General features: G+C 52.1%; 1 protein-coding gene across 2 annotated transcripts; it reads right to left on the reverse strand.

Annotated features, from left to right (window-relative positions):
- Positions 1–130: 130 nt before the first annotated feature.
- RAB43 (RAB43, member RAS oncogene family) lies at positions 131–15,995 on the reverse strand. 2 transcript variants are annotated; one of them, XM_078612221.1, is made up of 4 exons: positions 15,807–15,995; positions 13,740–13,970; positions 10,209–10,392; positions 131–9,569 (listed from the first exon to the last, which is right to left on the reverse strand). In XM_078612221.1, the coding sequence occupies exons 2-4, from the start codon at positions 13,926–13,928 to the stop codon at positions 9,319–9,321; spliced, it is 624 nt and encodes a 207-aa protein (XP_078468347.1). In that variant the 5' UTR covers positions 13,929–13,970; positions 15,807–15,995; the 3' UTR covers positions 131–9,318. The 2 variants fall into 2 exon arrangements, with proteins under 2 accessions (XP_078468347.1, XP_078468345.1); XM_078612219.1 differs by having other exon boundaries at positions 15,726–15,995.
- Between the last annotated feature and the right edge of the window lie 779 nt (positions 15,996–16,774).

The following is a 16,774-nucleotide window of genomic DNA, read 5'->3' on the forward strand; positions in this document are numbered from 1 at the left end:
AGGCGACGGTCTTTTCATCGCCACGTGCTCGCTCGCCACGTCCTCGCTCGCCACGTGGGCGCTCAGACGAAGACGACCCATCGACGAGTGATCGATCGAGCGGCCCGTAATGAAAGCGGCGTTCGCGCGGTAGAGATCGACGTTTTATTTCATTTGTCGCGAAAAAAAAAAACCCGTTCAGTTCCAACCGCCCCACGGACAGGGCGGGCGGTCGCCGCAAATGTCGTGCCGCACAAGACAGTAGAGCTGCCAAGAGAACACCTTTCACCTGCAAAAGAATGCGGCGTACGAAATCCTCTTCACCGTGCCAAACACGAAACAATTCCCAGCGCCCGGCAACCCGCCACTCGTTAGCACTGGGCGCTGCCGGCAGAGCCAGTTCAACGCTCATCATTTCGTCACCCCCCCACCGCCCCCGCCGGCGAGAACTTGAGAGACCAATGAGTGACCAGGACTTCAGAGACAGACAGACCAGGAGGAGAGAGAGAACAGAACGAGTGCCATTTGCAAGCGTGACCAGCACGGCGAATAAACACGTTACTTTGTACTTAAATCTTGATTTGAAGCTTCCGTGACTACAAGAATCCATACTCTTTGGTTCTTTCGGTAAAGTCACGTAGGTAGAAAAATAAAATAAATCACGACGTTTTATCAGTCTGCATCAGTAGCAGGCCATGCTTTCCCACCTGATGACGGACGCTTGTGTTGCGCCCGAAACGTCGTGATTTATTTTTATACCTACGTGACTTTACCGAAAGAACCAAAGAGTATACTTTGTACTTCTGCAGCGGTGCACAAACAACAACCAGGCTTCCTTAAGTGTTCAGTGCGGTCTCCAAACCTAACCGGTTCGATTTCTCTGGCCTCTCATTTCCGTGCTATGAAAGGGGGCCATTGCCCGAAACGTCGCCCGTTGTCTATCCTTCCCTGTTAAGGCCACATCGTGTTACTGACGAATGTGTTGAGTTTCACGAGTCGCAATGTCGTCTGGATTCCTATCACGGCAGGGTAGTAGGGTGAGCGACTTGAAGGATTCAGAACAAGTCGAGAGAGTTCGCAGAACAGGCATGAGGTGGGTGACCACAGGGTAGGAATGGAGACTGTCAGCTGTGTGTAAGTCGATTTGTGTGTAACTACATGTGTGTCTAAAGTCGATGTCTGTGTGTGTGAGTCCATGTGTGTAAGTCGATGTGTAACTAACTACGTGTGTCTAAAGTCGATGTCTGTGTGAGTCCATGTGTGTGTAAGTCGATGTGTTTATATGTGTGTCGATGTCTGTGTGTAAGTCGATGTGTGCGTCCGTCTTTTTCACCCGGGCAACGCCGGGTACTTACCGCTAGTTGTATATATATATAACTTAGCGCTAGTTTTATATATAAAACCGTGACTCCGAGGTGAAGAGCCAAGCTTAGTATCGCTCGAAAGCCAGGCGAACAGAGGCAGGGGCTGTACGAAAGAGGTTGGGCCTCAATAAGAAGCGTCTCTTAAAAGTCGAACCCACGATGCAGGAGGGGGGGGGGCTGTGTGGAACCAGTGACCGGCAGAGACGGGCCCGGCCCTTGCTGCAGGCACGAGGAGGAGGTTGTGAGCCATGCTAGTGGCAGAGATTGGTAGTCAAGAGATTGAATGCAGGAAGGTATCCCAGCAGAAGCGATTGCTAGATATTCATTGCGAGGCCACAATGGTAATTCCCCAAGTACCATTGACCCAAACAGTTTTAATAATACATGTTTAGTGTTTTATATATATATAAAAGTCGTGGATGTAAATTGCGTCTCACAGCCAATGTGGAACCACAGGCAGCCAGTGAGTCGGTGCTACTAAATGTCCCAAGCTTTGCAGGCCTCCATATATGCATTTGCTTTCAGCCAATTACAGAGTGTTCGTGCTTGCGGTAGAAAACCGCAGCAACCGGGGGAAAACCCACGTGCGTGCGAGGGGGCAACACTCTATCCCACTCTGATGCAACAGGCGGAGGCCACACTGAGCTGCGCCGCGTTCTCCTGGCGAGCCAGGATACCGGCTCCTCCTGGACGGCCGCGGAGTTGGCGAGTCTCTCTCTCTCTCTCCTCGTGGTCGCGTGGATTTTTCTCCGTGTCCACCGGTTTTTTCCCTCCGCATTTAGAAACCAGCGTCACGCGTCCAGGTCATTTGAGACTGCGAAACATTGAACAGCCACTTCGCTGAGCTACCGTTTGCGATAGCAAGGTCGCTTCTGAAAAAGTGGGCCTTACCTGGTAAACAAACGAACGAGTTAAAAGTTTAGAGTTAATACAAGTTTACATACTTCACCTCACGTGACCGAGTTGCCACTTTGGTGTGACAGCCCCCCCACCCCTCGCCCAGGTCGCTCACTCTTGCAAAAGGACCCCCATCGATGGGGGTCCTCTCTCGAGTTCTCGCAAATTGTCTTCGACACTTGCCGCAAAATAAACAACAGCATCACCACTCGTTCAGCCGTCGCCACAAAGACCACCCCCACCACCCTCTCCCCCCGGTAAAGCCTTAACAGACTGCTCTGGGGCAAGTGCTGTTAGCGGAGCAGCACACGAGGGGGTGGGTGGACAGCACCACGCCCGGCCGCCTTTGTCTCCCCAGTGGCGCCGTTTACGACACACAGCACCCGGTGCTCATTTGAGGCTGAGTCGACTAAGCGGGAGACACAGGACGAGTTGAGATAATCGTCACTGACATGGGTGGCCGTGAACGGGAATCGAACTCGGGTCGCCGGGTTCGTAGTGCAGCGCGCTGACTGTTGCACTACCGCTCCCTACTGCTATCGTTGCATGCACGTACATACACACGGACACACGCACACGTAGACACGTACACACACGCGTACACACACGCACACACACAGACCCAGCCTAAAGGCACCGACTCCTACCACTATAATTGCACTTTCCGCGACATCACATTTCGCGACGTGACAATTACCACGACACAAGGTTGCATCGCATATTGTATCGTTTCTGTGCTTTTCCCGTAAAAACGTAAGGAAGGCGAGGGAGCGCTGAGCTTTTGTGAACGCCCGATGGTGCCATCATCCACCTGCTCCAGCTTTACTGAACAACCCAAATCAACTGGCGTGACGACTTTTGATTTGGCTTGGCTCTGCCTGGATGGTGGACGGAGGGTGAGAGCTAAAAGAAATCCGCACTGTGCACGACACGCCACGGTGGCTCGGAGATGTTAACTACCTCGCCTGGTATGCAGGAAGTCGTGGGTTCGACCCCGACGCCGATGCCTGCGGTATATTTGGAGTTTGCGTGTCTTTTTTCGTGGTGGTCGTATGGACTTTTCGCTGGAATCCTCCGGGTTTTCACTCACAATTCAAGAACCAACGCGCGTTTAAGAGTATTTGGCTGCTGTACATTTCCACGTGATCAGCCACTTCGTTGAGCAATAATTTGGGGCTAGGTCGCTTCTGAAAAAGAGCTACGTAGCTCAGTGGGCCCTACCTGCTAGAATACAAAGTTTAGTTTGCAGTTTAGTAAGTTACACTCAAAACCAAAGAATCTAATCATGGATTAAATATTATAGAGATTAGCTTCGGAGAACTTCAGCGTGGAGCACCTTCAGAAGAAAGCTGCCACCTGCAGTCTCCGACTCATCGCAATGTCGCAACCAATGACGCTCACGATGCAGAGCGCCCATCAGTCGACAGTCGAAGTCCACGCTGCCGTTCGCGACTCATCCCTGCCGTCAACTCCGCCACGCTAACGCGTCGGCGCGATCGACCTCGACTCGTTTAACCGTCGCGAAAGCACGTCGCCGGCAAAATAAAAACACAGGCGGTGAGCGGCGGTGTGAGCGGTGGGAGCGAAACGACTGCTGGCGTAGAGCGCGCGCGTCACGTTCGGCGCGTCGCCAGCGTCCACGCCGATACAAACCACGCGACGATTGCACAGGTCAACGCGTCACACCGTGTAAAATCATGCGCCACCCCCGCAAATAAACAACTATCGTAATCTTCTTGGTTCTTTCGGTAAAGTCACGTAGAATGGAAATAATAAAAATAAAACATAATTAAATAATTCTCACGACGTTTCGTCCACAACGCAAGCAGCCGTCCTCAGGTGGAGAACAGGTCTGTCTGAGGACGGCTGCTTGCGTTGTGGCCGAAACGTCGTGAGAATTATTTTATTATGTTTTATTTTTATTATTTTATTATTTCCATTCTACGTGACTTTACCGAAAGAACCAAGAAGATGAATCCCTGCAGTCACGAAAGCTTTAAATCGAAACTCTCGTGATAACAATAAATCGCAGTTACATCCGCGACCCCGATACTGTCCAGCTACTTTGTGTTACACAACCGCGATGGCACAAGCAGCACAAAGCCTTTAGAGGGCAGTGGCTCTTAACCTTTGCTGCAGGCTTGCACACCCCCCCCTGATTCTCAATCGTTAACAACCGTACAATGTCCATGAACACACAGGGTGTGATGAATCAAAGTAGCTGTACCGACGTGTCCGTGTTCGAGTTGTGTTTTTGAAGATTTCGCTTCTAAAAAAAAAATTGTGGCCGTGCCTCGCACCCCCAGAAAGGGCATCTCGCACCCCCCCCAGGGGGTGCAGCGTGCAGCCCCCCCTCAGGTGAAGAGCCACCGCTCCAGAGGGGAGCGTGATGGTGCGGCAGCGGTGGATAGGCCAGGGGTCGGCAACCTCTGCAAAAGACCGCTTCTCGTGACGTTATTCACGTTGCATTGCGGCTCTTGAAACAACGAGACATAATTGTTTTTGCCGAATTCGAAAAGGAAATGCGCGCACCCCAGGCTAAGAAGAATCACTGCCCTAGAGACTGGGGGGCAGGGGGGGGGGGCAAAGCAAGCAGTGGATATTGAGAGAGTTGGTCCAAGGGCTCTTAGAGGAGCCGTGACGTCATTTATGATTCATCAAGGAAATCGCAGTCGCTCCTATTCGCCCCACAGTGCATTGCGGCTCTTGAAATATTGTGGGGGCTTTTTTATACTGAATTCGGGAAAAACATGGCTCACCTTGTTAATTTAGACTACAACTTTTATTTTATGTTACCAGGTAAAGGCCCGCTCCGCTATATCGCTCTATTTTCAGAAGCGACCCATCACAAATGATTGAGGTTGACGACCCCTGGCCGAGCCCGAACAAGGTGGTGTGAAATAATTCCTCACGTCAACTTGGCATGTGTCCCGTCAGATCGTCTCGTGTTCACAACCACCCGCAGTGTAGGTCAAAACAAAACGCTGCACCGCTAACTCTCACACTCACTCAATCAATCAACCACACACCCACTCAATAAACCACACACCCACTCACTCAACCACACACCCACTCACTCAACCACACACACTCAACCACCCACCCATTCACTCAACCACACACACACACCCACTCACTCAACCACCCACCCACTCACTCAACCACACACCCACTCACTCAACCACACACCCACTCACTCAACCACACACCCATTCACTCAACCACACACACACACCCACTCAACCACACACCCACTCACTCAACCACACACCCACTCACTCAACCACACACCCACTCACTCAACCACACACCCACTTACTCAACCACACACCCACTTACTCAACCACACACCCACTCACTCAACCACCCACCCACTCAACCACACACCCACTCATTCAACCACACACCCACTCACTCAACCACACACCCACTCACTCAACCACACACCCACTCACTCAACCACACACACAATCAACCACCCACCCATTCACTCAACCACACACCCACCCACTCACTCAACCACACACACCCACGAACTCAACCACCCCCTCACTCGGCTGTGCATTGCTCGACACTGGAATTCCCTCCTCCCATCACCGTCTATTTCCTTCCCCTAAAGCTATGGGAACAATCACCTCACTGGATTCTACAAACACGTGACACTTCGTCTTTCACAGCCTCAACAGTGACGTTTGTTACTGGCCACTTGCGATTTTGGGCCTTTTTCTCTCCCAGTAAATGCGTTACCAAAAACACGGACACAACAACAAAGTGTGCTACACGGCTCGGGTTCAAAAAGCATACGGACACAACAGCTGGAATGCCAGCTCTCCCCCCCCCCCCCAAAACTCCGCGTGCATCGACGCGTCTCCCCGAGTACAAGAATTGTGATCACACGTAATCCGTAGTAGTCGCCCTCTCGTGGCCCGCCGGGGCTTATTCCAGTAGCACTGCAAGTGGGCGCGTTTTCCACCCACACCGGGATTTAGTGTTGCCAGCTGTCCCCACTGCTCGCACCCGTGGGGATTTCCCTCGGCACCCCCATCTTCCCCGACATCCGATGGTCATTACTAACCGCCTCGTCCTGGTGTGCAGGAGGTCGTGGATTCGAACCCGACCCCGACGCCTGTTGTTGTATATTTGGAGTTTGTGGTGTCTTTCTCGCCGTGGTCCTGGGGTAGTGATAAGGGTTGGGGTAGTGATAGGGGTAGTGATAGGGGTAGTGATGGGGGTTGGGGTAGTGATAGGGGTAGTGATTGGGGTTGGGGTAATGATAGGGGTAGTGATTGGGGTTGGGGTAGTGATAGGGGTAGTGATTGGGGTTGGGGTAGTGATAGTGGTAGTGATAGGGGTAGTGATAGGGGTAGTGATTGGGGTTGGGGTAGTGATGGGGGAAGTGATGGGTGTTGAGGTAGTGATGGGGGTTGGGGTCATGATAGGGGTAGTGATGGGGATAGTGATGGGGGTTGGAGTAGTGATGGAGGTAGTGATTGGGGTTGGGGTAGTGATGGGGGTTGGGGTAGTGATAGGGGTTGGAGTAGTGATGGAGGTAATGATTGGGGTTGGGGTAGGCTTGATCCCAGCTGGGAGGTGAGGCAGGGTGTAGTAGTATCAGGACGATGATGGGCTGGGGGAGAAGATATGGGGGTTGTCGTAAGGGACGAACGGTAGCCGGTTAAAGTGACGATGAATGTTTCGTAACAGACGAAACGTGTTAGTGCAATGCAGAAGGACCGTTGGCCTAAACGTCGCCTCCTATATATTATTATTATTAGTTTAATGGTCATACGCAGTGCCATCGACGCACGTGTTAAGTTTGTCATAAATTAGGATGACGCGTTAGTCTACGGAAATGTTGGATGACAGACGAGGGCGGTGGCCGAGCGTCAATGGACATGTGACCGAGACCCCTCAGCTGCCCACGGAGCTACATGCTGGGTAGCAGAGGGCAGTTGTATCAAATTACACTGCCGTACTTCTATGCTCCCGCTATCCGCCTTTACCAACCCGCATTTAGTCAAATAATCAGCACAATACACAGGTGAATACGTCATTGATTTAGTGAGTGAGCGAGTGGGTAACTGGGGGAATTTAGTCATCGGGTGAGTGGGTGGGTGAAAGTGCATGAATCGGTGACTGGGCGAGTGAGTGAGCGAATGAGAAATTGGGCGAGTGACTGAGTGTGTGAGTAAGTGGGTGAGAAAATGGGCGAATTAGTCGTCGGGCGAGTGGGTAAGAGAGTGGGTGAACGAGTGAGTGAGTGATTGGGCGAGTGAGTGGGTGAGTGACCGAGAGTGTGTTGCTGGGACCAGCGGTGTCGTGGTTGATGCCAGCGTGGGATGAGATGAATCGGTCAGAGTCTGTCAGGGACCGAGTCCTCAACACGGGTGGCGGAACCAATGGGTGAAGTTCACGGGAACGGCGGCCACGGGACCTTCGCCTACGATAAGATCAACCGCAGTGAACCCTGACCCAGCCAGAACTCAGAAGCTAAGCAGGTGTGAGCCTGAACAGCGGCCCGGATGGGCGACCCGCGTGCCGACACGGCCGCCATCGCGCTACGGAGCGGACGCCGTTGTCTTCACTGCTCTCCCGTACCAGCCCGCACAGACCAGAGTGGCGCAGAATGTTCAAACATCAGCCGCGGACCGCACGGTGTGGGCAGGAACCTCATCCAGCAGTGGACAAACGCAGGGGGCACGTACGCTCGTACGTGCATCACAGCGGCGCCAAGCGAGGCAGCCGTGCTTCGGGGAGATCTGGCGACTCCACGCACTGCTCGGGAGTTTCCAGGACATGCCGCTGACTCCCACAGTGAAACTGGAATATGTGTACATATATAAAGTGATTAACGTCCATAAAATAAACAAAATCGACAAACCGCACGCACCCCTTATCACGCACCCCCTAGAAAATAAGGTCCCTCGAACGAGTAATTAACAAATAGACCCTGCCTTGTCATGGTCCAGGATTGATCCCAAGATCAAGCTTGCAAGAAAGTGGCTCAGACCCACGACAAAAAACTCCGCAGCAGACAAGAGGTGGCCGCTGGTTGACGCGGGGGATTGGCAACGCCGCGTCGGGGGACGCCACGCCAGCGCTGCCCATATCCTGAGTTCAAATCCCGGTCCCGTGTCTTGCTGTACCACACCAGCCCCCCTTCTCTCAGCCATTCCACTCACTCACTCACTCACACATCAGTCCACCTCTTCTCCAGCCCATGCCGTGCCGGTTTAGCCCCCCTCTATCCGACCTAACAGAAGCTGCTTGGGCATGCTGTGGCTGGGCATGCTGGCTACATGACCCAGCCAAGACAGCCTCGCCTGCTCGAAGAGCTCACCGGTGATGGGGACTGTGTCCAGATCTTTCAAGGTTCTGTGAGCTCCTCACACAATCCAGTCTGGTTACACCCAGGATGGATTGCAGACAGGCCAGTCTGAATGTTTCTAACCGGTGCAGATGTTCCTTTAGAAGGGGTCCACGCCTCGCAAGCAAAGAGAATGGAGGGCATGATGGTGGCTGATGAGACCCGGAGTTTCGTGTGGAGCGACAGGCCAGGAAGCTACCACACCGCAGTGTTACGCAGCTGATGAATAGATAATGCCGCTTGGCTGATTCGGTGCAAGGCCTCTGCTGCAAAACGGGAACTGGCCATCGGCACTCAGCCCACGTGTGGGAACTCCTCCACTTACAAAAAGTAACGCAGGCACAAAAAGACATCGATCCCCCAGATAGCCGTGAACAGACTGTTGCGGAAAGTGCTGCTAGTGGCACAGCACTCGAGGGTGTGGGTGGCCAGCACCACGACTGACCGCCTTTGTCTCCCGAATGGCGATGTTTACACCTCGCACCACGTACAAATTTTAGGGCTGAGTTGACCTAGGGGAGGCCCAGGAACAGTTCAGATAATCGTCTCCGGTGTCTGCCGTGAGCGAGAATCGGCGAGTTGGGAGCGCAGCGCTCTAACCGCTGCTACGCTACCGCTCCCCGCGCGCGCGTAGACACGCAAGAACGCGTGCACACACGCACCCGCACCCACTCAAGCGCACACCCACACCCACTAGCGCACGCACGCTCCTCAGCATCCGCAGCCCCAGCCGGCGCCGACGGCGCGCGAGTCCAGCTTGATGGAGCCGTGCCGCGAGTCCGACACGGAGGGGCCGCCGTTGCGTGCCAGTAGCTCGGCGGCCAGGCGCAGGAACACCTCGTCCACGTTGTCCGCCTCCTTGGCGGAGGTCTCGAGCGCGGCCAGCATGCCGTGCCGCCGCGCCAGCTCCTGACCCTCCTCCCACGACACCTGGCGCCCCTCGGCCATGTCCAGCTTGTTGCCTGCGGGGGACCGGCAGACGCGAGGAGCGGTGAGATCACGGCGACGGCGGCGGTAGCAGCTGTGATGGTGAGGGTGGTGGTGGTGGTGGTGCCGGTTCAAAGTTCAAAGATCATTTATTAGGTATAGACCTGTGAACCATTCGGATCTTGAATCGGGTGCAACCGCAACAAACAAAAAACAAAAACATGAACAAGAAAACATCTTAAAGTGAATGTGACTGAGTGCAAACATAAAATCCAAGAAAAGACAGCAAATATTGCAGAAAAAATCACCGTACACCAACACTGTGTGCAAAAATCCCAGTGGGATGCAAGTCAAACAACAACAACAACAACCACAAGACAACTTAGATTAAGGCCATCAGTCTAACTCTGTACTACAACAAACAAACATGGCCAAACCAAAAAACTTTTCGAAAATCAATTGCAATGGTGAGGCTGAGGAGATGGCGGTGAGGACGAAGAGATGACAGTGAGCATGGTGGTGACGGTGGTTATGATGGTGAGGACGAGATGGCGGTGATCATGTGAGGACGAGGTGACGATGGTGAGGATCGTGGTGACGGTGGTTACGGTGCCGAGGACGAGTTAACGATGGTGAAGATGACGGTGAGGATGGCGGGTTTGCCGGCGCTGCACCGATGAGCAGTTGCACGAGGTTGTGTCCGGCGTAGCGGTTGATGTCGTCGATCCATCGCGGCACGGAGAGGAAGGAGGGCCGGCTGGTGATGTCGTAGGCCAGCACCGCGCCGTTGGCGCTGCGGTAGTAGCTCTGAGTGATCGTCTTGAAGCGCTCCTGCCCGGCCGTGTCCCAGATCTGAAGCTGCGTCCGGATTCAACGACAGCAGCAGCAGCAGCAACGTCAACCGCCACCACCACCACCACTACCACCGCCACTACCACCGCCAATACCCCCCCATTCGAAACAAAGTAACGGTGACGTCACCAGGGCACGGGTGCCTGGCCAGGTGGACTTTGAGGCAACCACCGCTACCACCACTGCCGCCACCAACACCGCTGCCGCCATCACAACCACCACCACCACCACCATGGCCTCTCGCAGACTTAACACAACTGGGCGGTGGGTAGTGGTGGTGGCTACGCTGCTGCATGTGCCTGCCTGGATTATAGCGCTGTGGAGGCAGCAGGGAGGGTTGCTGGACCACGACAACAGAAGTTGTCGTGAAACTTCGTTCCCTGTGGGTGGGCGTCGAGGAGTCGTATACCCCGGCATGCCAGTAGGCAGTGCAGCAAACTGCGGACTAATCACCAATCTGTTCCATCTGTACGGCGATAGAGTGTTTCCCCACTCGCATGTGTGGTGGATTCAGCCGAGTCGCAGACGTACTCTTTGGAGGCAACACATTTGTTAACTCCAACACTCGGGTGAACAGAATAACAACCTATGGTGGTGACCAGCAGGCTGACTATACTAATTGACCGGACCACAGCTTGGGTCCAGGTCCACGTGTTGGAGACTCTGTAGGACGTAGAGCGTCGACGAAGGTTTCTTCAGGATGAACAACAGCAGCCGGTCCCTCTGGGGGACCCGGCTGATATCCTCTGCGGCGTGGCCGGCTCCGCCCCTGGCCACGAACCACCTTCCACAACCCTCCAGCGGGATCTCGACCCGGACCACGTGACCATCCCCAGCCCCCCACTTGGGGCCCCTCTGTAGACTTAACCGGTCACGTGTCCTCTTGGGTCAACCAGAGTGCACGGCCTCCAGTGACCCTTTTCCTACGGCCCGCACTCGCACAGCCGATCCTCTAGGGCTGGCGTTGCACGCCAAGCGTGACGGCATCCAGCGCTGTCAATCAGCGCTGTCAATCAGCGCTGTCAATCAGCGCTGTCAATCAGCGCTGTCAATCAGCGCTGTCAATCAGCGCTGACTGAGCCCCTCTAAGGCCGGCACTGCACTCACATCATCGTGGTGTCCGCGATGACAAGACACCGCACGCTGTGCCTCTCGAGGGCCGTCACACACAGCGACATCCCGCGATGTCACTACACACGCGCAGGTTTACTCCCCGCGTGTATGACCATTCAGAATCTTTATTTAAACTGCAGCAGGAGGAATCCGATGTGCTACTAAGCTCTTTTTCACAGATGTCCAGCGTTGGCCGATAACACTTTCATAGAGGACCGCAGAGCTTGGAGGGGAATTGTATAATGCATAACACAAATGCACTAGAACACGTGATATTGTGTGTAAGGTATAGAATATACAATTTCTATGAAATAAATATACTTTGGACAATGTTAGTGGCGGTGGATGGGGGTTATTGGGGAGCGATGGCGCAGCGATTAGCGCGCTGCGCTACGAACCCCTGCTACCCGAGTTCAAATTCCACTCACGGCCAACACCAGTGACGATTATTTTAACCGGTCCTGGGCCTCCCCTAGGTTGACTCAGCCTCAAATAAGTACCTGGTCTCCCACTGGGGAGACCAAGGCGGCCGGGCGTGGTGCTGGCCACCCACCCCCTCATAGGCGCTGCTGCTCGCTAACAGCACTTGCCCCAAAATTCTGTTGAGGCTACACGGGGGAACTTGGTCTTTGATAAGAGCGTGGTGGGGGGTAAGGGCGGAGTGGGGGATGAGGGAGGGGTGGTGCTGGTGGTGGATGGGGGGTGGTGACCCGATTGTTTGTACAGCAAATTACATCGAGCAATGGAATCAGCTAGTGAGGGTTTTTTTTTCTCTTTCTCAGCGCGTTGCACAACAAAGCAAAGTGCACGGCCACGCGGTGGTTCCAATGGCAATGACACCTCGCCGGGCTGGATCGGGATTAAACGAGCAAGCCGAGTAAATCCGCCGCTGCGCTCAAACCTCAGCGAGCACGCGCGCGGGGGTAATGCGCGCTACGTACAACAGCGCGTTACATACAACAGCGCGCTACGTACAACGGCGCGTTACGTGCAACGCGGCCAATGCCGAATTAAGGTAGTGCGGGGCCTGTAGCATATGTTATAAAGGAGCCTTAAATTTAAAACAATGAAAATATGAAAAAACACAAATTTTTTACTTGCATAGTAAAGCAAATGGATTTTTTTCATTTGCTATACAGCCAGATAATACGACAAATTGATGACCTTAAACACCCAGTCGTTCATAAAAGTTGAAGGCGGTATAGTACTATAGTAATAGAGCAAGTGCAGAATCACTGAACCGGAATTGATAGCTTGAAAGCATTTAGCGCGGGGCCCTTGAAAGTGCGGCGCCCGTAGAATGTGTAGCTACTTTTGCTACCAGGATAGACGGGCGCTGACAACGACGCGTTACGTTAACGCAAGCGCCGTCCTGCACGCCGGCCTCTGTCGGACGAGCAGAGGGGCCACGGTGGTGGTGTCACGCTCAGCGGGGCGCTACACTTGGCAACCCAGAGGTCGCCGGTTCGATCCCCACCCTGACGCCTGTATATTTATTATATTATATTTATTGTATAATTTTAATTTAATTTTTTACCTACGTGACTTTACCGAAAGAACTAAGAGTATGAATCCTTGCAGTCACGAAAGCTTCAAATCTAGAATGTATATTTGTAGTTTGTATGTCTCACTCTCTCTCCTCGTGGATTTTTAACCATGTCCTCCGGATTTTCCCTCCACATTAAGAATCATGACACGTTTGTGGTATGTGGCTGCTGATATCAGCCACTTCGTTGAGCTATCATTGGTGGGCCACGTCTATTCTGAAATAAAGAGCTAGAAAAAGCGCAGCGGGGCCTTACCTTGTAAAATGAAAAGTTTTGAGGGATTTCGATTTAAAGCTTTCGTGACTGCAGGGATTCATATCCTTGGTTCTTTCGGTAAAGTCACGTAGAAGGGAAATAATAAAATAATAAAAATATAAAACAATAAAAATTCTCACGACGTTTCGACTGCAACACAAGCAATCATCATCAGGTGTGAAATCCACAGGAAGAAAATGTTCTTGCTGTGGAAACATTTATTGCTGTGGATTTCACACCTGATGATGATTGCTTGTGTTGCAGTCGAAACGTCGTAAGAATTTTTATTATTTTATACTAATATTATTTTATTATTTCCCTTCTACGTGACTTTACCGAAAGAACCAAGAATATTTTGAGGGATTCTCAGGACAATCGCTAGTTCCGCGGGTCCTACGATTGAGGAGGCCCGGGTTTTGTTTCCGGCGCGATCGTCACCTTGATCCTTTTGCCCTGCATGTCAACGGTCTTCATAGCGAAGTCTACGCCGATGGTGTTCCGCTGCTTCTCCAGGAAGATCCCGGACTTGAACCGCTGCACGATGCACGTCTTGCCCACGTCGGGGTCTCCGATGAGGATGACCTTGAAGAGGAAGTCGTAAGCGCCGCCGCCCTCGGCATCGTGCATCCTCGCGCGCTGCCACGGGCGTTAGCTCGGGCCTGGTGACGCCTGACACGCGTGATCACGCCGACACGCGCCGAGTTAGCACCGGCCCGGCAAAGCCGATACGCGCGATCAAATCAAATCATGAGCATAAGCTGTCACGCAAACTCCGGTCATCATCGCAGCAGCGCCATCGAACAAAGACGGTGCTCACCGACATCGCGTGGCGCTTTCAGGTGCCCTTCTGTGGCCGTCTGGAACGGTCTTCCTTCCGATATTAGCAAGCCACTGGGAGCTACGCACTTTTAAAATCATCATCTAGATTGAAATGTCTTTTCTTTAGAACCGCTTGTTGCGTTTAGTTTATTGTCATTCCCGCGCACCTCCAATTAGTGCGGTTGGCTACGTACGGTGCGAAAGAAGTTCAACATCCATACGTACATTTCATGTGAGGGCGCTGTCGTCATCATAGCACAGGGCGGAGGAACGTGCCGCTACTGTGTTTCACAGACGAGTACAGGTCAGCTGATCCACTCACCAAACCCAAACGATCATTCACTCACTCATTGGGCTCACTCACCCACCCACCCATCCACTCACTCACTCACCCACCCACTCACCGGCTCACCCATTTGCTCACCCATTCAATCTCCCACTCATTGCTCCCGGCAGTATTAAACGGGGCTGCCGTGCAGTTCCAACCACGAACCAGGTCAACAAGCGCCGGTGTCATCATCACGGGTCACAAAGTGATTTTCCTGCTCGCAAGGGCACCGAGGCATTGGTGCTCATACCCTGTTTACAGCCCTGCAGAGCCCGTGGTGGAACTTCCACGTTCCTATGACGGGAACTGAGTCCATCTATCCATAGCACAACCACTGGTGACGTCATCACACAGTGGTACTCGTGTGGTGGCAGGGATAACGCCTCAGAACTCACACTCGTATTGTTATAACGCATTATAACTCATACTACTGTAATTATAACGCGTTATAACTCATACTAGTGTAATTATAACGCGTTATAACTCATACTAGTGTAATTATAACGCCAAATAACTCACATTCGTATTGTTATAACGCGTTATAACTCATACTAGTGTAATTATAACGCCTCAGAACTCACATTCGTATTGATATAACGCATTATAAGTCATACTAGTGTAATTATAACGCGTTATAACTCATACTAGTGTAATTATAACGCCTCAGAACTCACACTCGTATTGATATAACGCGTTATAACTCATACTAGTGTAATTATAACGCCTCATAACTCACATTCGTATTGTTATAACGCCTCAGAACTCACATTCGTATTGTTATAACGCGTTAAAACTCATACTAGTGTAATTATAACGCGTTATAACTCATACTAGTGTAATTATAACGCCTCAGAACTCACATTCGTATTGTTATAACGGCAAATAACTAATTCTAGTGTAATTATAACGCGTCAGAACTCATATTCTTATTGTTATAACGCGTCATAACTCATACTAGTGTAATTATAACGCCAAATAATTCACACTCGTATTGTTATAACTCATGCTAGTGTAATTATAACGCCTCAGAGCTCACACTCCTATTGTTATAACGCGTTACAACTCACACTAGTGTAATTATAACGCGTTACAACTCACACTAGTGTAATTATAACGCGTTACAACTCACACTAGTGTAATTATAACGCGTTACAACTCAGACTCGTGTTAGCACGACGCGCGCATTAACTCTCTTGCACCGTCACCGCTGTTATAACGCACCAGTACAGTGCAGTACAGTGCAGTACAGTGCAGTACAGTCTCTATCCACTGCTAACCTGACTGCAGGCGACGTGGAGGAGGGAGACCGACACGAGTCGAACTTGGCACATCCAACACGCGCCACGAACGCGTCTTACGTGGCAGGCGATTGCGAAACAGCAGCGGCGACTGCGGTAACTCACGACGACGACGACGACAACGCCGATGTGATTGTAACGAAGCAAAGGAGGTTAAAAAAGATGATGAATTAAAAAAACAAATCTCTTAAACTTCCCCTCGCCCCCAACTGGAAGCTCTGGGACGGAAGCCCAAGAAACCGCGGGAGGTCAAAGGGCAGCGGCGTGACGTCACCGCTGAGGCCGCACCCCCTTTGCGGGTTTTGTTTTCAGAGATCTTCCGCCACGGGTAGAAGTGGTGGTGGTAGTAGTTGTGGTGGTAGTAGTAGTAGTGGTGATGGTAGTAGTTGTGGTGGTGATAGTGGTGGTAGCAGTGGTGGTAGTAGTGGTGGTGGTAGTAGTAGTTGTGGTGTTAGTGGTGGTGGTAGTAGTGGTGGTAGTGGAGAGTGGTGGTGATAGTGGTGGTAGTGGTGGTGGTAGTGGTGGTAGTGGTGGTGGTAGTGGTGGTAGTAGTAGTGGTGGTAGTGGTGGTAGATGTAGTGGTGGTAGTGGTGGTGGTTGTGGTGGTGGTAGTGCAACACCGCTGCACGAGGAACACGGCCACCCGAGTTTCGATTCCATCTCAGGCATCAATACCATCTCAGATTCCATCTCAGGCATCAATACCATCTCAGATTCCATCTCAGGCATCAATACCATCTCAGATTCCATCTCAGGCATCAATACCATCTCAGATTCCATCTCAGGCATCAATACCATCTCAGATTCCATCTCAGGCATCAATACCATCTCAGATTCCATCTCAGGCATCAATACCATCTCAGATTCCATCTCAGGCATCAATACCATCTCAGATTCCATCTCAGGCATCAATACCATCTCAGATTCCATCTCAGGCATCAATACCATCTCAGATTCCATCTCAGGCATCAATACCATCTCAGATTCCATCTCAGGCATCAATACCATCTCAGATTCCATCTCAGGCA

Source organism: Lampetra planeri, chromosome 38 (assembly GCF_965212315.1).
Source record: "Lampetra planeri chromosome 38, kcLamPlan1.2.h2, whole genome shotgun sequence".
NCBI classification, from domain to species: Eukaryota; Metazoa; Chordata; class Hyperoartia; order Petromyzontiformes; family Petromyzontidae; genus Lampetra; species Lampetra planeri.

What these genes read in the sequence shown, in the direction of transcription:
- RAB43 (XM_078612221.1), bottom strand. Translation starts at nt 13,928, where the DNA reads ATGCACGATGCCGAGGGCGGCGGCGCTTACGACTTCCTCTTCAAGGTC. An exon ending in TGCAGGGCAAAAGGATCAAG is followed by an intron (nt 10,393 to 13,739) that starts GTGACGATCGCG and finishes ATCCGGACGCAG; the next exon opens with CTTCAGATCTGGGACACGGC. An exon ending in CCTCGTGCAACTGCTCATCG is followed by an intron (nt 9,570 to 10,208) that starts GTGCAGCGCCGG and finishes GGTCCCCCGCAG; the next exon opens with GCAACAAGCTGGACATGGCC.